We start from the raw sequence: 27215 nt of genomic DNA on the forward strand, positions 1-27215 counted from the left end.
CACTCCTTAATACCACACCAGCACCACCACTCCTTAATACCACACTACCAGCACCACCACTCCTTAATACCACACAGGCACCACTCCTTAATACCACACCAGCACCACCAGCACCACCACTCCTTAATACCACACCACCAGCACCACCACTCCTTAATACCACACAGGCACCACTCCTTAATCCCACACCACCACCACCACCACTCCTTAATCCCACACCACCACCACCACCACTCCTTAATACCACACCACCAGCACCACCACTCCTTAATACCACACCACCACCACCACCACTCCTTAATACCACACCACCAGCACCACCACTCCTTCATACCACACCACCAGCACCACCACTCCTTAATACCACACAGGCACCACCACTCCTTAATACCACACCACCAGCACCACCACTCCTTAATACCACACCACCAGCACCACCACTCCTTAGTACCACACCACCAGCACCACCACTCCTTAATACCACACCACCACCACCACCACTCCTTAATACCACACAGGCACCACCACTCCTTAATACCGCACCACCACTCCTTAATACCACACCACCAGCACCACCACTCCTTAATACCACACCACCAGCACCACCACTCCTTAGTACCACACCACCAGCACCACCACTCCTTAATACCACACCAGCACCACTCCTTAATAACACACCACCACCACCACTCCTTAATACCACACCAGCACCACCACTCCTTAATACCACACCAGCACCACCACTCCTTAATACCACACCAGCACCACCACTCCTTAATACCACACCAGCACCACCACTCCTTAATACCACACCAGCACCACTCCTGAATACCACACCTCCAGCACCACTCCTTAATAACACACCACCAGCACCACCACTCCTTAATACCACACCAGCACCACCACCACTCCTTAATACCACCCCACCACCACTCCTTAATACCACACCACCACCAGCACCACTCCTGAATACCACACCTCCACCACCACTCCTTAATACCACACCAGCACCACCACTCCTTAATACCACACCACCACCAGCACCACTCCTGAATACCACACCTCCAGCACCACTCCTTAATAACACACCACCAGCACCACCACTCCTTAATACCACACCAGCACCACTGCAGCCAAAGCCAACCATAAAGCCCCATAGAGATGAAAAGAGGCCCCACATCCTCTCTGCCATTGAAGACTTCTGCGACAGCATCGGCAGCAACCAGGGAGGGCTTTATTTTAAAGTATCTATTTCTTGTTGCGTTATTCTTACTGCTACCTGCAGTGCTGGGATGTCTGTTATCTAATATTTCAACCCCTTTTTTCTCCTCAATTTCAATCTTGTCGGCAAAGGTTGAGTCAAGGTCGAACCCTGGTCTGTAGTGACGCCTCAATACTGCGACGCAATGCCTTAGACCGCTGTGATACAGCCTGGGATCGAACCCTGGTCTGTAGTGACGCCTCAATACTGCGACGCAATGCCTTAGACCGCTGTGATACAGCCTGGGATCGAACCCTGGTCTGTAGTGACGCCTACAGACCAGGGTTCGCAAAACCGGAGGCCCTGGGATGTTTTTCTAAGGAGTATAATTCATTGGCTGATCCCTCCGGTGGGATTCCTACTTAACCCACAAGAAGTCCCACCCAGTTGACCATAAATGGTGATAGCCTTCAATGGCGCTGCCCATGTTAAAACAGGCTTTTTGACTCATGTGTGCCCTCTAACCATCTCTATGCCTAGCACACACCTCTCCCGCCCACTCCATAAAACACACAGGGAGCACCACAATGCAAACACGCTAGCTTCCGTCATCAATCACCCAAGCATAAAGCAAGCTGTCCTACTAAAGCTATACTACAGGGACAATATACCTAAAACGTTGACCTATTGAACCTTGAGACTTATTCAGGAGAATAAGTTATGGTTTCAAATGCAAAAAGGGGGTTAGAATGACTGAGGTTTGAGTTGACCGCAGAATTGAACACATGTTGTAGTGAAGACAATTCATTAGTCATGAATATAAGCCCCGGTACTTCCGGCGCCGACAGAGATGGCCGCCTCGCTCGCGTTCCTAGGAAACTATGCAGTTTTTTTTTTTTTTTTTTTTTTTTTTTTTTTACGTGTTATTTCTTACACTAGTACCCCAGGTCATCTTAGGTTTCTTTACATACAGCCGACAAGAACTACTGAATATAAGATCAGCGTCAACTCACCATCAGTACGACCAAGAATATGTTTTTCGCTGCGGATCCTGAGTTCTGCCTTACAACCAGTGTAACCGAGTGGATCACATGCAGCGACCAAAAAAAAAAAACGACTCAGAAAAAGAGGGAAACGAAGCGGTCTTCTGGTCAGACTCCGGAGACGGGCACATCGTGCACCACTCCCCAGCATTCTTCTTGCCAATGTCCAGTCTCTTGACAACAAGGTTGATGAAATCCGAGCAAGGGTAGCATTCCAGAGGGACATCAGAGACTGTAACGTTCTCTGCTTCACGGAAACATGGCTCACTGGAGAGACGCAATCCGAAGCGGTGCAGCCAGCGGGTTTCTCCACGCATCGCGCCGACAGAAACAAACATCTCTCTGGTAAGAAGACGGGCGGGGGCGTATGCCTTATGGCCAACGTGACATGGTGTGATGAAGGAAACATACAGGAACTCAAATCCTTCTGTTCACCTGATTTAGAATTCCTCACAATCAAATGTAGACCGCATTATCTACCAAGAGAATTCTCTTCGATTATAATCACAGCCGTATATATCCCCCCAAGCAGACACATCGATGGCTCTGAACGAACTTTATTTAACTCTCTGCAAACTGGAAACGATTTATCCGGAGGCTGCATTCATTGTAGCTGGGGATTTTAACAAGGCTAATCTGAAAACAAGACTCCCTAAATTTTATCAGCATATTGATTGCGCAACCAGGGGTGGAAAGACCCTGGATCATTGTTACTCTAACTTCCGCGACGCATATAAGGCCCTGCCCCGCCCCCTTTCGGAAAAGCTGACCACGACTCCATTTTGTTGATCCCTGCCTACAGACAGAAACTAAAACAAGAAGCTCCCACGCTGAGGTCTGTCCAACGCTGGTCCGACCAAGCTGACTCCACACTCCAAGACTGCTTCCATCACGTGGACTGGGAGATGTTTCGTATTGCGTCAGACAACAACATTGACGAATACGCTGATACGGTGTGCGAGTTCATTAGAACGTGCGTTGAAGATGTCGTTCCCATAGCAACGATTAAAACATTCCCTAACCAGAAACCGTGGATTGATGGCAGCATTCGTGTGAAACTGAAGGCACGAACCACTGCTTTTAATCAGGGCAAGGTGTCTGGTAACATGACTGAATACAAACAGTGCAGCTATTCCCTCCGCAAGGCTATCAAACAAGCTAAGCGCCAGTACAGAGACAAAGTAGAATCTCAATTCAACGGCTCAGACACAAGAGGTATGTGGCAGGGTCTACAGTCAATCACGGACTACAGGAAGAAACCCAGCCCAGTCACGGACCAGGATGTCTTGCTCCCAGGCAGACTAAATAACTTTTTGCCCGCTTTGAGGACAATACAGTGCCACTGACACGGCCTGCAACGGAATCATGCGGTCTCTCCTTCACTGCAGCCGAAGTGAGTAAGACATTTAAACGTGTTAACCCTCGCAAGGCTGCAGGCCCAGACGGCATCCCCAGCCGCGCCCTCAGAGCATGCGCAGACCAGCTGGCCGGTGTGTTTACGGACATATTCAACCAATCCCTATACCAGTCTGCTGTTCCCACATGCTTCAAGAGGGCCACCATTGTTCCTGTTCCCAAGAAAGCTAAGGTAACTGAGCTAAACGACTACCGCCCGTAGCACTCACATCCGTCATCATGAAGTGCTTTGAGAGACTAGTCAAGGACCATATCACCTCCACCCTACCTGACACCCTTGACCCACTCCAATTTGCTTACCGCCCAAATAGGTCCACAGACGATGCAATCTCAACCACACTGCACACTGCCCTAACCCATCTGGACAAGAGGAATACCTATGTGAGAATGCTGTTCATCGACTACAGCTCGGCATTCAACACCATAGTACCCTCCAAGCTCGTCATCAAGCTCGAGACCCTGGGTCTCGACCCCGCCCTGTGCAACTGGGTACTGGACTTCCTGACGGGCCGCCCCAGGTGGTGAGGGTAGGCAACAACATCTCCTCCCCGCTGATCCTCAACACTGGGGCCCCACAAGGGTGCGTTCTGAGCCCCCTCCTGTACTCCCTGTTCACCCACGACTGCGTGGCCACGCACGCCTCCAACTCAATCATCAAGTTTGCGGACGACACAACAGTGGTAGGCTTGATTACCAACAACGACGAGACGGCCTACAGGGAGGAGGTGAGGGCCCTCGGAGTGTGGTGTCAGGAAAATAACCTCACACTCAACGTCAACAAAACTAAGGAGATGATTGTGGACTTCAGGAAACAGCAGAGGGAACACCCCCCATCCACATCGATGGAACAGTAGTGGAGAGGGTAGCAAGTTTTAAGTTCCTCGGCATACACATCACAGACAAACTGAATTGGTCCACTCACACAGACAGCATCGTGAGGAAGGCGCAGCAGCGCCTCTTCAACCTCAGGAGGCTGAAGAAATTCGGCTTGTCACCAAAAGCACTCACAAACTTCTACAGATGCACAATCGAGAGCATCCTGGCGGGCTGTATCACCGCCTGGTATGGCAACTGCACCGCCCTCAACCGTAAGGCTCTCCAGAGGGTAGTGAGGTCTGCACAACGCATCACCGGGGGCAAACTACCTGCCCTCCAGGACACCTACACCACCCGATGCTACAGGAAGGCCATAAAGATCATCAAGGACATCAACCACCCGAGCCACTGCCTGTTCACCCCGCTGTCATCCAGAAGGCGAGGTCAGTACAGGTGCATCAAAGCTGGGACCGAGAGACTGAAAAACAGCTTCTATCTCAAGGCCATCAGACTGTTAAACAGCCACCACTAACATTGAGTGGCTACTGCCAACACACTGTCAATGACACTGACTCTACTCCAGCCACTTTAATCATGGGAATTGATGGGAAATTATGTAAATATATCACTAGCCACTTTAAACAATGCTACCTTATATAATGTTACTTACCCTACATTGTTCATCTCATATGCATACGTTGATACTGTACTCTATATCATCGACTGCATCCTTATGTAATACATGTATCACTAGCCACTTTAACTATGCCACTTGGTTTACATACTTATCTCATATGTATATACTGTACTCGATATCATCTACTGTATCTTGCCTATGCTGCTCTGTACCATCACTCATTCATATATCCTTATGTACATATTCTTTATCCCCTTACACTGTGTATAAGACAGTAGTTTTTTTTTTTTTTTTTTTTTTGGAATTGTTAGTTAGATTACTTGCTCGTTATTACTGCATTGTCGGAACTAGAAGCACAAGCATTTCGCTACACTCGCATTAACATCTGCTAACCATGTGTATGTGACAAATAAAATTTGATTTGATTTGATTTGATTTGATAACAGAGAACACACAGAGAGGATGTCTATGATAACATAGCAACGAATAGGAACGAATTCAGTTACTACTACTAACAAATAAAACTACACATCATTTGAAAAACATAATAACAGCTGTGTGTGAGATCTAAGACAGTGGAAAGGGAGGACAGAGCCACAGAGATATAGGCTATATGTACGATATATTAATATACATGTGGTATAGAGGACTCACCTGAATGGAGGACATCTGAGCGTACCCTCTCCAGCTGAACCCTTCAAACTCCAAGGGGTTGTAGCCGAAGCGCACCGGCCGCCCGTCCAGCATGGTACCCTCCTCTATCTCAAACTTCAGGTGGTGCAGGTCTGGAAAGTAGTGGTCTGGACGAGGCCTTGAAAGGAGAGACGGAATGCTGGTTAAAAAAAATTATAATTTACGTTTAAAATAATATTTTCAGTAAATGATAATAGAAAGCCTCCTATTGGGTATCGTATGTTTCTCGGGGGTTAATAAAGCTTTCGGGAAAAAAAGTGATCAGGAAATGACAATGGACTCTTCTTCTTTTTCTATCTGTGATGCAAACGGAATGTTTTCCCCTTTTCACTCACCTGTTACACTTGGATCCCTCCACGTTGGGTCTGCAACGACATCTCCCGGTCCTCTCCCCACAGGACTGACCCACTGATCCTCCAATGTCACACTGACAGCCTGCAACACACACCAACACATCTAGAGATCATGATATACTGCTGTACAACCTGCAACACACACACACCAACACATCTAGAGATCATGATATACTGCTGTACAACCTGCAACACACACACCAACACATCTAGAGATCATGATATACTGCTGTACAACCTGCAACACACACACCAACACATCTAGAGATCATGATATACTGCTGTACACCTTTATAGTTTATTTAAAAAAAAATGTATAGTACACCAGACTGGTGTTATTGTAACAGAGGAGATTTGGAATTCGCCCTCTCGAGGTATCTCTGCTTGAGACATGTAAAGCCCAACTTTTGCCCCCGAACCATGAGGATGTCCTCTTGATCTAATGGTTAAGATGTTGGGTTGGCGAGCGGTACTAGGACCCCTGGGTTACTTGGACCCCTGGGGGTACCTAGCCTATCCACAGGGGGTACTAGGATCCCTGGGGGTACTTGGCCTATCCACATTGGGTACTAGGATCCCTGGAGGTACCTAGCCTATCGACAGGGGGTACTAGGATCCCTGGGGGTACCTAGCCTATCCACAGGGGGTACTAGGATACCTGGGGGTACTTGGCCTATCCACATTGGGTACCCAGGATCCCTGGAGGTACCTAGCCTATCGACAGGGGGTGCTAGGATCCATGGGGGTACCTAGCCTATCCACAGGGGGTACTAGGATCCCTGGGGGTACCTAGCCTATCCACAGTGGGTACTAGGATCCATGGGGGTACCTAGCCAATCCACAGGGGGTACTAGAGAAGACTCATGAGACCATAGGCCTACTGGTAGATTGTACAAGAGGGGGTACTTCAGGGGTCCTCTGGACAGAGAAACATTCAGTTGGTGGGACAGTAGTCGAAGGGTTACCTTGACAGCCGAAGAAGCTGCCACTCTGCAGGTTGAAGTATCCGTCTTTACACACAGAGCAGGTGCCACTGCACACGTTGGGTTTACAGTGACATTGGCCGTTGTTCTGAAGGAGCCCAAGAAGAAAAGAAAACAACTTTTAAAGATCCGTTGAATTCAAACAAGTAGTGGGCTAATTGAACTGTATGGTCCATCTGTACCGTGACAGAACTCTACTGTAGCTAGCCAGTATTACTGGTCTAATTGAACTGTATGGTCCATCTGTAGCGTGACAGAACTCTACTGTAGCTAGCCAGTATTACTGGGCTAATTGAACTGTATGGTCCATCTGTAGCGTGACAGAACTCTACTGTAGCTAGGCAGTATTACTGGTCTAATTGAACTGTATGTTCCATCTGTACCGTGACAGAACTCTACTGTAGCTAGCCAGTATTACTGGGCTAATTGAACTGTATGGTCCATCTGTAGCGTGACAGAACTCTCCTGTGGCTAGCCAGTATTACTGGTCTAATTGAACTGTATGGTCCATCTGTACCGTGACAGAACTCTACTGTAGCTAGCCAGTATTACTGGTCTAATTGAACTGTATGGTCCATCTGTACCGTGACAGAACTCTACTGTAGCTAGCGAGTATTACTGGTCTAATTGAACTGTATGGTCCATCTGTACCGTGACAGAACTCTACTGTAGCTAGCCAGTATTACTGGTCTAATTGAACTGTATGTTCCATCTGTAGCATGACAGAACTCTCCTGTAGCTAGCCAGTATTACTGGGCAAATTTAACTGTATGGTCCATCTGTACCGTGACAGAACTCTACTGTAGCTAGCCAGTATTACTGGTCTAATTGAACTGTATGGTCCATCTGTACCGTGACAGAACTCTACTGTAGCTAGCCAGTATTACTGGTCTAATTGAACTGTATGTTCCATCTGTAGCATGACAGAACTCTCCTGTAGCTAGCCAGTATTACTGGGCAAATTTAACTGTATGGTCCATCTGTACCGTGACAGAACTCTCCTGTAGCTAGCCAGTATTACTGGTCTAATTGAACTGTATGGTCCATCTGTACCGTGACAGAACTCTACTGTAGCTAGGCAGTATTACTGGTCTAATTGAACTGTATGTTCCATCTGTAGCGTGACAGAACTCTACTGTAGCTAGCCAGTATTACTGGTCTAATTGAACTGTATGGTCCATCTGTAGCGTGACAGAACTCTACTGTAGCTAGCCAGTATTACTGGTCTAATTGAACTGTATTGTCCATCTGTAGCGTGACAGAACTCTACTGTAGCTAGCCAGTATTCCTGGTCTAATTGAACTGTATGGTCCATCTGTACCGTGACAGAACTCTACTGTAGCTAGCCAGTATTACTGGTCTAATTGAACTGTATGGTCCATCTGTACCGTGACAGACCTCTACTGTAGCTAGCCAGTATTACTGGTCTAATTGAACTGTATGGTCCATCTGTACCGTGACAGACCTCTACTGTAGCTAGCCAGTATTACTGGTCTAATTGAACTGTATGTTCCATCTGTACCGTGACAGAACTCTACTGGAGCTAGCCAGTATTACTGGTCTAATTGAACTGTATGGTCCATCTGTAGCGTGACAGAACTCTACTGTAGCTAGCCAGTATTCCTGGTCTAATTGAACTGTATGGTCCATCTGTACCGTGACAGAACTCTCCTGTAGCTAGCCAGTATTACTGGTCTAATTGAACTGTATGGTCCATCTGTAGCGTGACAGAACTCTACTGTAGCTAGCCAGTATTACTGGGCTAATTGAACTGTATGTTCCATCTGTAGCGTGACAGAACTCTCCTGTAGCTAGCCAGTATTACTGGTCTAATTGAACTGTATGGTCCATCTGTACCGTGACAGAACTCTCCTGTAGCTAGCCAGTATTACTGGTCTAATTGAACTGTATGGTCCATCTGTAGCGTGACAGAACTCTACAGTAGCTAGCCAATATTACTGGTCTAATTGAACTGTATGTTCCATCTGTAGCGTGACAGAACTCTACTGTAGCTAGCCAGTATTACTGGTCTAATTGAACTGTATGGTCCATCTGTACCGTGACAGAACTCTACTGTAGCTAGCCAGTATTACTGGTCTAATTGAACTGTATGGTCCATCTGTACCGTGACAGAACTCTACTGTAGCTAGGCAGTATTACTGGTCTAATTGAACTGTATGGCCCATCTGTAGCGTGACAGAACTCTACTGTAGCTAGCCAGTATTCCTGGTCTAATTGAACTGTATGGTCCATCTGTAGCATGACAGAACTCTACAGTAGCTAGCCAATATTACTGGTCTAATTGAACTGTATGTTCCATCTGTAGCGTGACAGAACTCTACTGTAGCTAGCCAGTATTACTGGTCTAATTGAACTGTATGGTCCATCTGTACCGTGACAGAACTCTACTGTAGCTAGCCAGTATTACTGGTCTAATTGAACTGTATGGTCCATCTGTACCGTGACAGAACTCTACTGTAGCTAGCCAGTATTACTGGGCTAATTGAACTGTATGGTCCATCTGTAGCGTGACAGAACTCTACTGTAGCTAGCCAGTATTACTGGTCTAATTGAACTGTATGGTCCATCTGTACCGTGACAGAACTCTACAGTAGCTAGCCAATATTACTGGTCTAATTGAACTGTATGGTCCATCTGTAGCGTGACAGAACTCTACTGTAGCTAGCCAGTATTCCTGGTCTAATTGAACTGTATGGTCCATCTGTACCGTGACAGAACTCTCCTGTAGCTAGCCAGTATTACTGGTCTAATTGAACTGTATGGTCCATCTGTAGCGTGACAGAACTCTACTGTAGCTAGCCAGTATTACTGGGCTAATTGAACTGTATGTTCCATCTGTAGCGTGACAGAACTCTCCTGTAGCTAGCCAGTATTACTGGTCTAATTGAACTGTATGGTCCATCTGTACCGTGACAGAACTCTCCTGTAGCTAGCCAGTATTACTGGTCTAATTGAACTGTATGGTCCATCTGTAGCGTGACAGAACTCTACAGTAGCTAGCCAATATTACTGGTCTAATTGAACTGTATGTTCCATCTGTAGCGTGACAGAACTCTACTGTAGCTAGCCAGTATTACTGGTCTAATTGAACTGTATGGTCCATCTGTACCGTGACAGAACTCTACTGTAGCTAGCCAGTATTACTGGTCTAATTGAACTGTATGGTCCATCTGTAGCGTGACAGAACTCTACTGTAGCTAGCCAGTATTCCTGGTCTAATTGAACTGTATGGTCCATCTGTAGCGTGACAGAACTCTACAGTAGCTAGCCAATATTACTGGTCTAATTGAACTGTATGTTCCATCTGTAGCGTGACAGAACTCTACTGTAGCTAGCCAGTATTACTGGTCTAATTGAACTGTATGGTCCATCTGTACCGTGACAGAACTCTACTGTAGCTAGCCAGTATTACTGGTCTAATTGAACTGTATGGTCCATCTGTACCGTGACAGAACTCTACTGTAGCTAGCCAGTATTACTGGGCTAATTGAACTGTATGGTCCATCTGTAGCGTGACAGAACTCTACTGTAGCTAGCCAGTATTACTGGTCTAATTGAACTGTATGGTCCATCTGTACCGTGACAGAACTCTACAGTAGCTAGCCAATATTACTGGTCTAATTGAACTGTATGGTCCATCTGTAGCGTGACATAACTCTACTGTAGCTAGCCAGTATTCCTGGTCTAATTGAACTGTATGGTCCATCTGTACCGTGACAGAACTCTCCTGTAGCTAGCCAGTATTACTGGTCTAATTGAACTGTATGGTCCATCTGTAGCGTGACAGAACTCTACTGTAGCTAGCCAGTATTACTGGGCTAATTGAACTGTATGTTCCATCTGTAGCGTGACAGAACTCTCCTGTAGCTAGCCAGTATTACTGGTCTAATTGAACTGTATGGTCCATCTGTACCGTGACAGAACTCTCCTGTAGCTAGCCAGTATTACTGGTCTAATTGAACTGTATGGTCCATCTGTAGCGTGACAGAACTCTACAGTAGCTAGCCAATATTACTGGTCTAATTGAACTGTATGTTCCATCTGTAGCGTGACAGAACTCTACTGTAGCTAGCCAGTATTACTGGTCTAATTGAACTGTATGGTCCATCTGTACCGTGACAGAACTCTACTGTAGCTAGCCAGTATTACTGGTCTAATTGAACTGTATGGTCCATCTGTAGCGTGACAGAACTCTACTGTAGCTAGCCAGTATTCCTGGTCTAATTGAACTGTATGGTCCATCTGTAGCGTGACAGAACTCTACAGTAGCTAGCCAATATTACTGGTCTAATTGAACTGTATGTTCCATCTGTAGCGTGACAGAACTCTACTGTAGCTAGCCAGTATTACTGGTCTAATTGAACTGTATGGTCCATCTGTACCGTGACAGAACTCTACTGTAGCTAGCCAGTATTACTGGTCTAATTGAACTGTATGGTCCATCTGTACCGTGACAGAACTCTACTGTAGCTACCCAGTATTACTGGGCTAATTGAACTGTATGGTCCATCTGTAGCGTGACAGAACTCTACTGTAGCTAGCCAGTATTACTGGTCTAATTGAACTGTATGGTCCATCTGTACCGTGACAGAACTCTACAGTAGCTAGCCAATATTACTGGTCTAATTGAACTGTATGGTCCATCTGTAGCGTGACAGAACTCTACTGTAGCTAGCCAGTATTCCTGGTCTAATTGAACTGTATGGTCCATCTGTACCGTGACAGAACTCTCCTGTAGCTAGCCAGTATTACTGGTCTAATTGAACTGTATGGTCCATCTGTAGCGTGACAGAACTCTACTGTAGCTAGCCAGTATTACTGGGCTAATTGAACTGTATGTTCCATCTGTAGCGTGACAGAACTCTCCTGTAGCTAGCCAGTATTACTGGTCTAATTGAACTGTATGGTCCATCTGTACCGTGACAGAACTCTCCTGTAGCTAGCCAGTATTACTGGTCTAATTGAACTGTATGGTCCATCTGTAGCGTGACAGAACTCTACAGTAGCTAGCCAATATTACTGGTCTAATTGAACTGTATGTTCCATCTGTAGCGTGACAGAACTCTACTGTAGCTAGCCAGTATTACTGGTCTAATTGAACTGTATGGTCCATCTGTACCGTGACAGAACTCTACTGTAGCTAGCCAGTATTACTGGTCTAATTGAACTGTATGGTCCATCTGTAGCGTGACAGAACTCTACTGTAGCTAGCCAGTATTCCTGGTCTAATTGAACTGTATGGTCCATCTGTAGCGTGACAGAACTCTACAGTAGCTAGCCAATATTACTGGTCTAATTGAACTGTATGTTCCATCTGTAGCGTGACAGAACTCTACTGTAGCTAGCCAGTATTACTGGTCTAATTGAACTGTATGGTCCATCTGTACCGTGACAGAACTCTACTGTAGCTAGCCAGTATTACTGGTCTAATTGAACTGTATGGTCCATCTGTACCGTGACAGAACTCTACTGTAGCTAGCCAGTATTACTGGATGCTTCATATCAACTAAATCAGTTGAATCATTGAGAAAAAACCTTCTCACCTGAGCACACTCTGCCACACCGGCCACAGTCCCTTCAACTTTGCATTCACAGTCTGGGAGATGGAGGAACACACAGAAAATACAATACATTTTTGTCTTTCACTTCAGGAAGTAGTATAGGAAGTAGTATAGGAAGTAGTATAGGATGTAGTAGAATCTACTGCTACCCAAACGGAATTTCTCACGTTTGAAACAGGTCAACCCAAAGTCTGCCACATAAATGATTCACAATAACAAGCACAATGTTTCCTTTTGATAAAACAGGAAGTGTAAAGATGTCTCCTTTAAAAAAAACATTTGACCCCCTTTTTCTCCCCAATTTCGTGGTATCCAATTGTTAGTAATTACTATCTTGTCTCATCGCTACAACTCCCGTACGTGCTCGGGAGAGACGAAGGTCGAAAGCCATGCGTCCTCCGATACACAACGCAACCAAAGCCACACTGCTTCTTAACACAGCGCGCATCCAACCCGGAAGCCAACCGCACCAATGTGTTGGAGGAAACATCGTGCCCCTGGCAACCTGGTTAGCGTGCACTGCGCCCGGCCCGCCACAGGAGTCACTGGTGCGCGATGAGACAAGGACATCCCTACCGACCAAACCCTCCCTAACCCGGACGACGCTAGGCCGATTGTGCGTCGCCCCACGGACCTCCCGGTCGCGGCCGGCTGCGACAGGCCAAAGATGCCTCCTTTTGATAAAACAGGAAGTGTACAGATGTCTCCTTTTTGATAAAACAGGAAGTGTACAGATGTCTCCTTTTTGATAAAACAGGAAGTGTACAGATGTCTCCTTTTTTATAAAACAGGAAGTGTACAGATGTCTCCTTTTTGATTAAACAGGAAGTGTACAGATGTCTCCTTTTTGATAAAACAGGAAGTGTACAGATGTCTCCTTTTTGATAAAACAGGAAGTGTACAGATGTCTCCTTTTTTATAAAACAGGAAGTGTACAGATGTCTCCTTTTTGATTAAACAGGAAGTGTACAGATGTCTCCTTTTGATAAAACAGGAAGTGTACAGATGTCTCCTTTTTGATAAAACAGGAAGTGTAAAGTTGTCTCCTTTCTGATGAAACAGGAAGTGTACAGATGTCTCTTACTGGAACATCTGTAGACGGTGTCAGGTGACAGGTTCCAGAACAGAGGTTTACACCTGTCACAGGCCACACCCTCCACGTAAGGACGACACTCACAGGAACCCTGTTAAAAGATGTGCAGAGATGACTAAACAATGAACAACAGTACAGAATGTATGTTGCATTTGGTTAAAACACATTTTATTAGAAACCGAACGAACCGTAGATGTAAGCTACTTACAACAGTTGGCAGGACCTCGTTCTGCACAGAGCCGGCTGGGTTGCATGTGCCAGCTGTTCAGGGGAGAAAGTAACACAATCTCTTTAACTCTCTCTCTCTGGGACAATAAAGTAGAAACTTAAACTTGAAAGATTGAGATCAAGTTTAAGATCAAGATGGACTCTAGTATTACCTTGGCAGAGAGGGAATCCGTAGGTTCCAGATCTGCAGGTGTCACACCTCTGTCCCACGACGTTGTTTAGACAGGTACACTGACCACTCACCTGGTCACAGCTACTGAATCTGGAGCCCTCAGCTGAGCACTGACAAGCTGAGGGAGGAGAGAGATATTAACACATTAGCATAGTAGCTGTGGAGCGAGATAGCCAGCTAGCATTTAGCTACATTCAGAAAACGTTTTCAAATTCAACCTTTATTTAACTAGACAAGTCAGTTATGAACAAATTCTGATTTACAATGACGTCCTACCAGGGAACAGTGGGTTAATTGCCTTGTTCAGGGGCAGAAAGACAGATTTTTAACCTTGTCAGCTCGGGGGATTCGATTTAACTATCGTTCGGTTACTGGCCCAACACTCTAACCACTTAGGCTACATGCCGCCTCTACACTCTAACCACTAGGCTACCTGCCTCCCCTACACTCTAACAACTAGGCTACCTGCCTCCCCTACACTCTAACCACTAGGCTACCCTGCCTCCTCTACACTCTAACCACTTAGGCTACCTGCCGCCTCTACACTCTAACAGCTAGGCTACCTGCCTCCCCTACACTCTAACCACTAGGCTACCCTGCCTCCTCTACACTCTAACCACTAGGCTACCTGCCTCCTCTATACTCTAACCACTTAGGCTACCTGCCGCCTCTACACTCTAACCACTTAGGCTACCTGCCTCCTCTACACTCTAACCACTAGGCTACCTGCCGCCTCTACACTCTAACCACTAGGCAACCTGCCTCCTCTACACTCTAACCACTTAGGCTACCTGCCTCCTCTACACTCTAACTACAAGGCTACCTGCTGCCTCTACACTCTAACCACTAGACTACCTGCCTCCTCTACACTCTAACCACTTAGGCTACCTGCCTCCTCTACACTCTAACCACGAGGCTACCTGCCTCCTCTACACTCTAACTACAAGGCTACCTGCTGCCTCTACACTCTAACCACTAGACTACCTGCCTCCTCTACACTCTAACCACTTAGGCTACCTGCCTCCTCTACACTCTAACCACGAGGCAACCTGCCTCCTCTACACTCTAACCACTAGGCTACCCTGCCGCCTCTACACTCTAACCACTAGGCTACCCTGCCGCCTCTACACTCTAACCACTAGGCTACCCTGCCGCCCCTACACTCTAACCACTAGGCTACCTGCCGCCCTACACTCTAACCACTAGACTACCTGCCTCCTCTACACTCTAACCACTAGGCTCCCTGCCACCTCTACACTCTAACCACTAGGCTACCTGCCTCCTCTACACTCTAACCACTAGGCTACCCTGCCGCCTCTACACTCTAACCACTAGGCTACCTGCCACCTCTACACTCTAACCACTAGGCTACCTGCCGCCTCTACACTCTAACCACTAGGCAACCTGCCTCCTCTACACTCTAACCACTTAGGCTACCTGCCTCCTCTACACTCTAACTACAAGGCTACCTGCTGCCTCTACACTCTAACCACTAGACTACCTGCCTCCTCTACACTCTAACCACTTAGGCTACCTGCCTCCTCTACACTCTAACCACGAGGCAACCTGCCTCCTCTACACTCTAACCACTAGGCTACCCTGCCGCCTCTACACTCTAACCACTAGGCTACCCTGCCGCCTCTACACTCTAACCACTAGGCTACCCTGCCGCCCCTACACTCTAACCACTAGGCTACCTGCCGCCTCTACACTCTAACCACTAGACTACCTGCCTCCTCTACACTCTAACCACTAGGCTACCTGCCTCCTCTACACTCTAACCACTAGGCTACCTGCCACCTCTACACTCTAACCACTAGGCTACCTGCCACCTCTACACTCTAACCACTAGACTACCCTGCCTCCTCTACACTCTAACCACTAGGCTACCAGCCGCCTCTACACTCTAACCACTAGGCTACCTGCCTCCTCTACACTCTAACCACTAGACTACCTGCCACCTCTACACTCTAACCACTAGGCTACCCTGCCGCCTCTACACTCTAACCACTAGACTACCTGCCTCCTCTACACTCTAACCACTAGGCTACCTGCCTCCTCTACACTCTAACCACTAGGCTACCTGCCTCCTCTACACTCTAACCACTAGGCTACCTGCCTCCTCTACACTCTAACCACTAGGCTACCTGCCTCCTCTACACTCTAACCACTAGGCTACCAGCCGCCTCTACACTCTAACCACTAGGCTACCTGCCTCCTCTACACTCTAACCACTAGACTACCTGCCTCCTCTACACTCTAACCACTAGGCTACCTGCCACCTCTACACTCTAACCACTAGGCTACCTGCCTCCTCTACACTCTAACCACTAGGCTACCTGCCTCCTCTACACTCTAACCACTAGGCTACCTGCCTCCTCTACACTCTAACCACTAGGCTACCAGCCGCCTCTACACTCTAACCACTAGGCTACCTGCCTCCTCTACACTCTAACCACTAGGCTACCTGCCTCCTCTACACTCTAACCACTAGGCTACCTGCCACCTCTACACTCTAACCACTAGGCTACCTGCCTCCTCTACACTCTAACCACTAGGCTACCTGCCACCTCTACACTCTAACCACTAGGCTACCTGCCGCCTCTACACTCTAACCACTAGGCTACCTGCCTCCTCTACACTCTAACCACTAGGCTACCTGCCTCCTCTACACTCTAACCACTAGGCTACCTGCCTCCTCTACACTCTAACCACTAGGCTACCTGCCTCCTCTACACTCTAACCACTAGGCTACCAGCCGCCTCTACACTCTAACCACTAGGCTACCTGCCTCCTCTACACTCTAACCACTAGGCTACCTGCCTCCTCTACACTCTAACCACTAGGCTACCTGCCACCTCTACACTCTAACCACTAGGCTACCTGCCGCCTCTACACTCTAACCATTAGGCTACCCTGCCGCCTCTACACTCTAACCACTAGGCTACCTGCCTCCTCTACACTCTAACCACTAGACTACCTGCCACCTCTACACTCTAACCACTAGGCTACCTGCCTCCTCTACACTCTAACCACTAGGCTACCTGCCACCTCTACACTCTAACCACTAGGCTACCTGCCTCCTCTACACTCTAACCACTAGGCTACCTGCCTCCTCTACACTCTAACCACTAGGCTACCTGCCTCCTCTACACTCTAACCACTAGGCTACCTGCCACCTCTACACTCTAACCACTAGGCTACCTGCCTCCTCTACACTCTAACCACTAGGCTACCTGCCGCCTCAATCTCGTTTACAGAAAGGAACTACAGGTGTGTCATTCGGATAAGACGGTATAGTAAATATAGCACAACACATGACAAAACACACAATGCAAAGGATCCAGTGTTGGACAGAAACGGCTTCATTAACATATTTATAAATAAGAGTTTTAACATGTTGAATCAATCTGATCAAACACCAATCAGGCTTTGAGATGTCGTCTGAACTCGGACAACTTACGCGTGCAGCTGGGAAAGCCGTAGAAACCAGGAGCACACTGGTCACAGGCGGTGCCGCTGTAGTTGGGTCTGCAGTGGCAGTGGCCCGACACACTGCAGCTGGAGCCCAGGGAGGTGCGAGGATCACAGGTGCACACTGGGTAAACAGGAAGTGACATCATCGTGAGATCATGAAAGCATCAATTTAACAAATCTACAAATAATTAGGAGTTATTTAGGATTCTGAGTTACAGGATGATTCGTCTCCGACGGCAATGTAGTCTCAAACATCACCACCAAACGGTCTGGGTAGAGAGTTCGGCACCTCCACAAAATGTTTAATGTGTGGTGTGTTTTATTTTGGTGTCTGGTGTAAAGTTGTGGTGAGTGTAGTTGGGGTGTGTGTAGTTGTGGTGTGTGTAGTTGTGGTGTGTGTAGTTTCAGTGTGTGTAGTTGGGGTGTGTGTAGTTGAGGTGTGTGTAGTTGTGTTGTGTGTAGTTGTGGCGTGTGTAGTTGTGTTGTGTGTAGTTGTGGCGTGTGTAGTTGTGTTGTGTGTAGTTGTGGTGTGTGTAGTTGGGGTGTGTGTAGTCATGGTGTGTGTAGTTGAGGTGAGGGGGTGCAGTTGGGGTGTTTGTAGTTGGGGGGTGTAGTTGAAGTGTGTGTAGTTGAGGTGTGTGTAGTTGTGGTGTGTGTAGTTGGGGTGTGTGTAGTTGTGGTGTGTGTAGTTGTGGTGTGTGTAGTTTCAGTGTGTGTAGTTGGGGTGTGTGTAGTTATGGTGTGTGTAGGTGAGGTGTGTGTAGTTTCGGTGTTTGTAGTTCTGGTGTGTGTAGTTGGGGTGTGTGTAGTTGGGGTGTGTGTAGTTGAGGTGTGTGTAGTTGGGGGTGTGTAGTCATGGTGTGTGTAGTTGAGGTGTGTGTAGTTGGGGTGTGTGTAGTCATGGTGTGTGTAGTTGGGGTGTGTGTAGTTTTGGTGTGTGTAGTTGGGGTGTGTGTAGTTATGGTGTGTGTAGGTGAGGTGTGTGTAGTTTCAGTGTGTGTAGTTTCGGTGTTTGTAGTTCCGGTGTGTGTAGTTGGGGTGTGTGTAGTCGAGGTGTGTTTTATTGTGGTGTCTGGAGTGTGTAATTGAGGTGTGTGTAGTTGATGACCGTGGTGTGTGGTCCAGTCAGCGGTCAGTACCTTGGCAGTTGGGGTGTGTGTAGTTTCGGTGTGTGTAGTTTCGGTGTGTGTAGTTGATGAGCGTGGTGTGTGGTCCAGTCAGCGGTCAGTACCTTGGCAGTTGGGGTGTGTGTAGTTTCGGTGTGTGTAGTTTCGGTGTGTGTAGTTGATGAGCGTGGTGTGTGGTCCTGTCAGCGGTCAGTACCTTGGCAGTTGGGGTGTGTGTAGTTTCGGTGTGTGTAGTTGATGAGCGTGGTGTGTGGTCCTGTCAGCGGTCAGTACCTTGGCAGTTGGGGTAGGAGTGGAAGCCTGATCTACACTGCTCACATCGCGGTCCCTGGAACTCTGGACGACACACACACCGTCCAGAGACATCACAACCCCCTGGGAGGGAACCCACGCTGCTACAGCCACACACTGATGGAGGGAGGAGAGGGAGAGAGGGGAGGGAGGAGGGGGAGGGAGGGAGAAAGAGAGAGAGAGGGGGAGGGAGGAGGGGGAGGGAGGAGGGGGAGAGGAGGAGAGGGAGAGGAGGGAGAAAGAGAGAGAGAGAGAGGGGGAGAGAGAGAGAGAGAGAGAAACATTAGTTTCTATGTAACGTCTGTGGTCCTGTGTCAGTTGTCTGGAGAGGCAGACAGTATTATGGAGCTGTAACCTGTGTCAGTTGTCCGGAGAGACAGACAGTATTATGGAGCTGTAACGTCTAGAGACAGACAGTATTATGGAGCTGTAACCTGTGTCAGTTGTCTGTAGAGACAGACAGTATTATGGAGCTGTAACCTGTGTCAGTTGTCTGTAGAGACAGACAGTATTATGGAGCTGTAACCTGTGTCAGTTGTCTGTAGAGACAGACAGTATTATGGAGCTGTAACCTGTGTCAGTTGTCCGGAGAGACAGACAGTATTATGGAGCTGTAACCTGTGTCAGTTGTCCGGAGAGACAGACAGTGTTATGGAGCTGTAACCTGTGTCAGTTGTCTGGAGAGATAGACAGTATTATGGAGCTGTAACGTCCGTGGTCCTGTGTCAGTTGTCTGGAGAGACAGACAGTATTATGGAGCTGTAAACCTGTCTGTAGAGACAGACAGTATGTCTGTAGAGACAGACAGTATTATGGAGCTGTAACCTGTGTCAGTTGTCCGGAGAGACAGACAGTATTATGGAGCTGTAACCTGTGTCAGTTGTCTGGAGAGACAGACAGTATTATGGAGCTGTAACCTGTGTCAGTTGTCTGTAGAGACAGACAGTATTATGGAGCTGTAACCTGTGTCAGTTGTCCGGAGAGACAGACAGTATTATGGAGCTGTAACCTGTGTCAGTTGTCCGGAGAGACAGACAATGTTATGGAGCTGTAACCTGTGTCAGTTGTCTGGAGAGATAGACAGTATTATGGAGCTGTAACGTCCGTGGTCCTGTGTCAGTTGTCTGGAGAGACAGACAGTATTATGGAGCTGTAACCTGTGTCAGTTGTCTGTAGAGACAGACAGTATTATGGAGCTGTAACCTGTGTCAGTTGTCTGTAGAGACAGACAGTATTATGGAGCTGTAACCTGTGTCAGTTGTCTGGAGAGACAGACAGTATTATGGAGCTGTAACCTGTGTCAGTTGTCTGGAGAGACAGACAGCTGTAACCTTGTCAGTTGTGGAGAGACAGACAGTATTATGGAGCTGTAACCTGTGTCAGTTGTCTGAGAGACAGACAGTATTATGGAGCTGTAACCTGTGTCAGTTGTCTGTAGAGACAGACAGTATTATGGAGCTGTAACCTGTGTCAGTTGTCCGGAGAGACAGACAGTATTATGGAGCTGTAACCTGTGTCAGTTGTCCGGAGAGACAGACAGTGTTATGGAGCTGTAACCTGTGTCAGTTGTCTGGAGAGATAGACAGTATTATGGAGCTGTAACGTCCGTGGTCCTGTGTCAGTTGTCTGAGAGACAGACAGTATTATGGAGCTGTAACCTGTGTCAGTTGTCTGTAGAGACAGACAGTATTATGGAGCTGTAACCTGTGTCAGTTGTCTGTAGAGACAGACAGTATTATGGAGCTGTAACCTGTGTCAGTTGTCTGTAGAGACAGACAGTATTATGGAGCTGTAACCTGTGTCAGTTGTCCGGAGAGACAGACAGTGTTATGGAGCTGTAACCTGTGTCAGTTGTCCGGAGAGACAGACAGTGTTATGGAGCTGTAACCTGTGTCAGTTGTCCGGAGAGACAGACAGTGTTATGGAGCTGTAACCTGTGTCAGCCTTCAAACAGTGTTTTTGTAGCCAGTCTTTGGCAGACAGACAATGACTTTGGCACAGTGGTCACAATGTGTTGGCTGAGACTCACGTTGGCAGAGGGGGGTAGTGATGTGTGTGTGTGTGTGTGTGTGTGTGTGTGTGTGTGTGTGTGTGTGTGTGTGTGTGTGTGTGTGTGTGTGTGTGTGTGTGTGTGTGTGTATACTCACGTTGGCAAAGGGGATAGTTGAAGTAGCCTGGGGTACACTGGTCACATGAATAACCCTGAAAGCCTTGGCGACACAGGCACTGCCCCGTCAGGAGGTCACACCTACCATCATGACATCCCGGACCAAAGCACTGACAGGCTGGGAGAGGACACACACACACACACACTGGGATTACACACGCTTGTGTAATGAACAAGTGTGTGTTTATGAGTACATATGGGAGTGGGGGGGGAATCTGTGTTTGTGTGTGGGGGGTGTGTGTGTGTGTGTGTGTGTGTGTGTGTGTGTGTGTGTGTGTGTGTGTGTGTGTGTGTGTGTGTGTGTGTGTGATAAACTGGGTGTATTGTGCCTGTTGGTTTAAGGAATATCTTGGAGCGTATATTTGAGTAAAATCCTTTAGCAACTGTAAAACGACCCTAACTACCCAGAACAGACTGTAAAACGACCCCAACTACCCAGAACAGACTGTAAAACGACCCTAACTACCCAGAACAGACTGTAAAACGACCCTAACTACCCAGAACAGACTGTAAAACGACCCTAACTACCCAGAACAGACTGTAAAACGACCCTAACTACCCAGAACAGACTGTAAAACAACACTAACCACCCAGAACAGACTGTAAAACAACCCTAACTACCCAGAACAGACTGTAAAACAACCCTAACTACCCAGAACAGACTGTAAACAACCCTAACTACCCAGAACAGACTGTAAAACAACCCTAACTACCCAGAACAGACTGTAAAACGACCCTAACTACCCAGAACAGACTGTAAAAACAGAACAGACTGTAAAACAACACTAACTACCCAGAACAGACTGTAAAACAACCCTAACTACCCAGAACAGACTGTAAAACGACCCTAACTACCCAGAACAGACTGTAAAAACCCTAACTACCCAGAACAAACTGTAAAACAACCCTAACTACCCAGAACAGACTGTAAAACTGACCCTAACTACCCAGAACAGACTGTAAAACGACCCCAACTACCCAGAACAGACTGTAAAACAACACTAACCACCCAGAAAACTGTAAAACAACCCTAACTACCCAGAACAGACTGTAAAACAACCCTAACTACCCAGAACAGACTAACTACCCAGAACAGACTGTAAAACGACCCTAACTACCCAGAACAGACTGTAAAACAACCCTAACTACCCAGAACAGACTGTAAAACAACCCTAACTACCCAGAACAGACTGTAAAACGACCCTAACTACCCAGAACAGACTGTAAAACAACCCTAACTACCCAGAACAGACTGTAAAACAACCCTAACTACCCAGAACAGACTGTAAAACAACCCTAACTACCCAGAACAGACTGTAAAACAACCCTAACTACCCAGAACAAACTGTAAAACAAGCCTAACTACCCAGAACAGAATGTAAAACAACCCTAACTACCCAGAACAGACTGTAAAACGAGCCTAACTCAGTCAAGGTGCTCTCGACGGTGTCACCGCCTGGTATAGAAGTCGTGGATAGCAGGGAGCTAGGCCCCAGTTATGTACTGGACCGTACGCAGTCAGTCAGGGTGCCTGTCTGGTATGACTAGTAGACATATGAGTTGACTTACTCTGGCAGTTGAGTCCGTAGTGCCCTGGTGCACAGCTGTCACAGTGGTCCCCAGTGAAGCCAGGTTTACAGATACAGGTACGGGTACGTGGATCAGGACGGCAGGAGTTTCCCTCCGTACCCGCAGCACTGCACTCACAGTCTACACAGAGACACACACACACACACACACACACACACACATACATACATACATACATACATACATACATACATACATACATACATACATACATACATACATACATACATACATACATACACACACGCACACACACACACACACACACACACACACACACACACACACACACACACACACACACACACACACACACACACACACACACACACACACACACGATAAGAGACCAGCATTTATATCACAACCTGTAGCCAGGTTAGACTTGACATTGTTTTGTTCTGCGGCAGGTAGCCTAAGTGGTTCGAGCGTTGGACTAGAAACCGAAAGGTTGCTAGATCGAATCCCCCAGAGCTGACAAGGTAAAAAAAAAAAACTGTTCTGTCCCCTGAACAAGGCAGTTAACCCGCTGTTCCCTGGTAGTCCGTCATTGTAAATAATAATTTGTTCTGAACTGACTCGTCTAGTTAAATAAAAGGTTAAAATTAACAATCAATAATAATAATCACATTCCATTAAAGGAGAGAATGATGGGAGACAATAATACCCAGACAGCCTTGCCTGTCTGCAGAATGTATTACCGACTCAAATAAATAACGAAGAAAACGCATTTAAAAGCCTTACTGATGATTTCTCCAGCAGGTTTGACCTCTCTGTCGGTGTTGTTGTTGAGGTCGTTTGCTACGGCAGAAACAGACACATTAAACAAGTTATAGCAGAGAGAGAGAGAGTTCTTATCGATCCTGGGCTACTGGAAAGTTGTAGGATCTGTTTCCCTGACATAGATTAAGCCAGGTCCTGAACTAAAAAGCTATTTCAATAGACATTCTCTCATTGCAGATGATTTCTACTCCAAGACTAGGTGTAATCTGTGTCTGTGCAGGAAAACTGTCCTTAGAGGTAATGTCCAGTTTATGTCCCTACAACTCTTTACCCAAAGATCCTTATATGATCCAGGACCATAAAAATGATGCCTGTTGTAGTGTTGGAGGAAATTATAGTTGAAATGACTAATTATGTATACATTCCAATCAGAACTGACTAGTCCAAATGCTATGATGTACTGTACATATATGAATTTTCTCTCTTGGTCCCATTCCCAATTGTATATAATATAGTCAGGAGTTTATAGTAATAATGACAATCTGTTCCTTTGTACAAATGAATGTACTATCTCCAGATGGCAGGGACAGACTATCTCCATACTGTCTAGAATGCTGATTTACAGTGACTGACCTTGGCTTTAGGAGAGGAGGGAAGGCTCGAGAACTATAGGGCCTCTCTACCAGTGTCATATGAAGAGATTTAGGAAACGCTGACGTCATTTTCAGTTTATAACCTGTGGTCAAATGTGTATGTACCCAGTACTCTCTTGAATTAAACGCTGTGACCTGACTTTTAAGACCGGGGCTCTGTCCATTTCTTATAGAAATATTGGGTCTTACAATCCCTTTAGAATGTATTGACAGAGTAATGAATTCTGATTGGGAAATACTACAGAGGAATTTAGAATTCCACTAACATGTAGATACTTACAATAACTTCAGAGAGCTAAAAATAAATGCTGCTCTCAACTACAGTACTTACGGTAGCAGTCTGGGAAGTTAATGTATCCCTCAGCACAGGAGTCACAGTTCTCTCCGGTGTAGTTGGGTTTACAGTAACAACGACCCGTCAGATCCTCACAGGTACCATCTGTGAACTCTGACTGGCACACACAGGCTGCAGAGAGGAGGAGGAGGAGGAGGAAGAGGAGGAGGAGGAGGAGGAGGGGGAGAGGAAAGAGGAGGAGGAGGAGTAGGAGGAGGAGGAGGAAGAGGAGGTGGAGGAAGAGGAGGAAGAGGAGGAGGAGGAGGAGGAGGAAGAAGAGGAGGTGGAGGAAGAGGAGGAGGAAGAGGAGGAGGAGGAAGAGTAGGGAGAGGAAGAGGAGGAGGAGGAGTAGGAGGAGGAGGAGGAGGAAGAGGAGGAGGAGAAGAAGGAGAATGAGGAAGAAGAGGAGAAGAAGGAGGAAGAGGAGGGAGAGGAAGAGCAGGAGGAGGCGGAGAAGAGGAGGAGAAGGAGGAGAAGGAGGAGGAAGAGGAGGGAGAGGAAGAGGAGGAGGAGGAGGAGGAGGAGGAGGAGGAGGAGAAGGAGGAGGAAGAGTGGAAGGAGGAGGAAGAGGAGGGAGAAGAAGAGGAGTAGGAGGAGGAAGAGGAGGAGGAGGAGGGGGAGATGGAGGAGGAGAAGGAGGAGGAGGAGGAGGAGGAAAAGGAAGAGTAGGAGGAGGAGGAGGAGGACAATTACCTATATCATTCTGCTGTCATGTGACAAACATATCAGGAAGACGTAACAATTCAGCTACAATGCCACAAGGGAAAAATAAAATATGATCATTCAAATAGACCAATCAAGATGCATTTTTGTCTGAATATAAACTGTCACTCACGGGAGCAAGCCAATGGGGAGTCCAGAGGATGGTCAGGTGATCTGTAGTAGGTGAGGACACAGCGCTCACAGTTGACACCAGTGGTGTGATGCTGGGAGAAGGAAACAAGGTAGAATGAGTCAACAACACAGGATTACAATGAGTCAATGACATACAACACATGACAACACTCAGTACAGCAATGTAGGACACAGTGCAGGTGAAATGGACCTGGTGTAATGGAATAGGGAGGCTATAAAAATAAAAGTTGATTGATTGATTAATTAATATATTGATTGATGAAACAAATGTAATTTAACTTGTAAACGAACCATGTCTTTTATCTTCTGTAATCATCTCCTACTATAAAGAGTAGGTGTTGATAAAAGGGCAGTAGTAATACCTGACACTCCATGCAGACTCCACCTCCCCTGTACTGTCCCTGGACGTTGATGCTAGCTCTCCTCTGGTCAACCTCGGGGTCGTAGTAACAGCCAAACGAGTGTTGGTTACAGTTACACGCTGAAAGATACAAACAGAAAAGAATCAAACATCTCTTAGTACGCTAAATCGTACAAGATTAATCAATCATTTATTACAATTTGAAATTGGTCAAAATCAATCTAGAACAACAACAAAAAAATGAGAGATTGATCAAGATCAATAAATATCTTATAAAATGAGAGATTGATCAAGATCAATAAATATCTTATAAAATGAGAGATTGATCAAAATCAATAAATATCTTATAAAATGAGAGATTGATCAAGATCAATAAATATCTTATAAAATGAGAGATTGATCAAGATCAATAAATATCTTATAAAATGAGAGATTGATCAAAATCAATAAATATCTTATAAAATGAGAGATTGATCAAGATCAATAAATAATGTAAAATGAGAGATTCATCAAGATCAATAAATAAATTATAAAATGAGAGATTCATCAAGATCAATAAATAACTTAGAAAATGAGAGATTCATCAAGATCAATAAATAACATAAAATGAGAGATTCATCAAGATCAATAAATAACTTGTAAAATAAGAGATTGATCAAGATCATTGAAGAAATGATCAGAACTACTAAATCAGAACTATGTCTAAGCTACAGTGAAACAAACAGGCAAAACAAGCAAGAAACACTCTAGGATCAGGTCACCGTAAGAATGACCTGTGTATCAATATAGACATATACAGTCACAGACGACGACACAAACGCAGAAAACATAACAGAGCAATTCTCCACCTCGGGGGACAGGCTGCCAGAGCTCAGTGGAGAGAGGAAAGAAAGGAGGTGAGAAGAAAAAGGAGAGAAATCAAACAATATATATATATATGAGAAAGAATGACAAGAGAGAGAAAGAGGAGAGAAAATAGGGACAGAAGAGAGAGAGAGAGAGAGAAGAGAATAGAGAGAGAATAGAGAGAGAGGAGAGAGAGAAAGAGAAGAGAATAGAGAGAGAGACAGAGTAGAGAGAGAGGAGAGAGAAGAGAATAGAGAGAGAGAGAGAGGAGAGAGAGAGAGAAAGAAAAGAGAAAAGAGAGAGAGAGAGGAGAGAGAGAAAGAGAAGAGAATAGAGAGAGAGAGACAGTAGAGAGGAGAGAGAGAGAAGAGAATAGAGAGAGAGAGAGAGAGAGAGAGAGAGAGAGAGAGAAAGAGAAGAGAATAGAGAGAGAGAGACAGAGTAGAGAGAGGAGAGAAAGAGAGAAGAGAATAGAGAGAGAGAGAGAGAGAGAGAGAGAGGGAGAGAGGGAGGAGGGAGAGACAGAGTAGAGAGAGAGAGAGAGAGACAGAGTAGAGAGAGAGAGAGAAAGACA

The 27215-nt window shown here is 46.4% G+C and overlaps 1 protein-coding gene across 1 annotated transcript in view; it reads right to left on the minus strand.

Annotated features, from left to right (window-relative positions):
* Nucleotides 1-27215, minus strand: part of lama5 (laminin, alpha 5) — a gene marked incomplete at its 5' end in the record, with an annotated part of 282983 nt that overhangs the window by 124174 nt on the left and 131594 nt on the right. Inside the window, 15 exons of the mRNA XM_042304281.1 lie at nucleotides 5768-5924; nucleotides 6142-6241; nucleotides 7125-7230; nucleotides 12707-12759; nucleotides 13809-13908; nucleotides 14026-14078; nucleotides 14198-14335; nucleotides 17681-17815; nucleotides 19095-19229; nucleotides 21260-21397; nucleotides 22849-22989; nucleotides 23614-23670; nucleotides 24577-24711; nucleotides 25415-25505; nucleotides 25797-25915. Of these exons, the coding sequence (XP_042160215.1) occupies nucleotides 5768-5924; nucleotides 6142-6241; nucleotides 7125-7230; nucleotides 12707-12759; nucleotides 13809-13908; nucleotides 14026-14078; nucleotides 14198-14335; nucleotides 17681-17815; nucleotides 19095-19229; nucleotides 21260-21397; nucleotides 22849-22989; nucleotides 23614-23670; nucleotides 24577-24711; nucleotides 25415-25505; nucleotides 25797-25915 (1658 nt within the window). The remainder of the gene's footprint in view (nucleotides 1-5767; nucleotides 5925-6141; nucleotides 6242-7124; nucleotides 7231-12706; nucleotides 12760-13808; nucleotides 13909-14025; nucleotides 14079-14197; nucleotides 14336-17680; nucleotides 17816-19094; nucleotides 19230-21259; nucleotides 21398-22848; nucleotides 22990-23613; nucleotides 23671-24576; nucleotides 24712-25414; nucleotides 25506-25796; nucleotides 25916-27215) is intronic.

The sequence above is a fragment of the Oncorhynchus tshawytscha genome, linkage group LG22 (assembly GCF_018296145.1).
Source record: "Oncorhynchus tshawytscha isolate Ot180627B linkage group LG22, Otsh_v2.0, whole genome shotgun sequence".
Taxonomy (NCBI): Eukaryota; Metazoa; Chordata; class Actinopteri; order Salmoniformes; family Salmonidae; genus Oncorhynchus; species Oncorhynchus tshawytscha.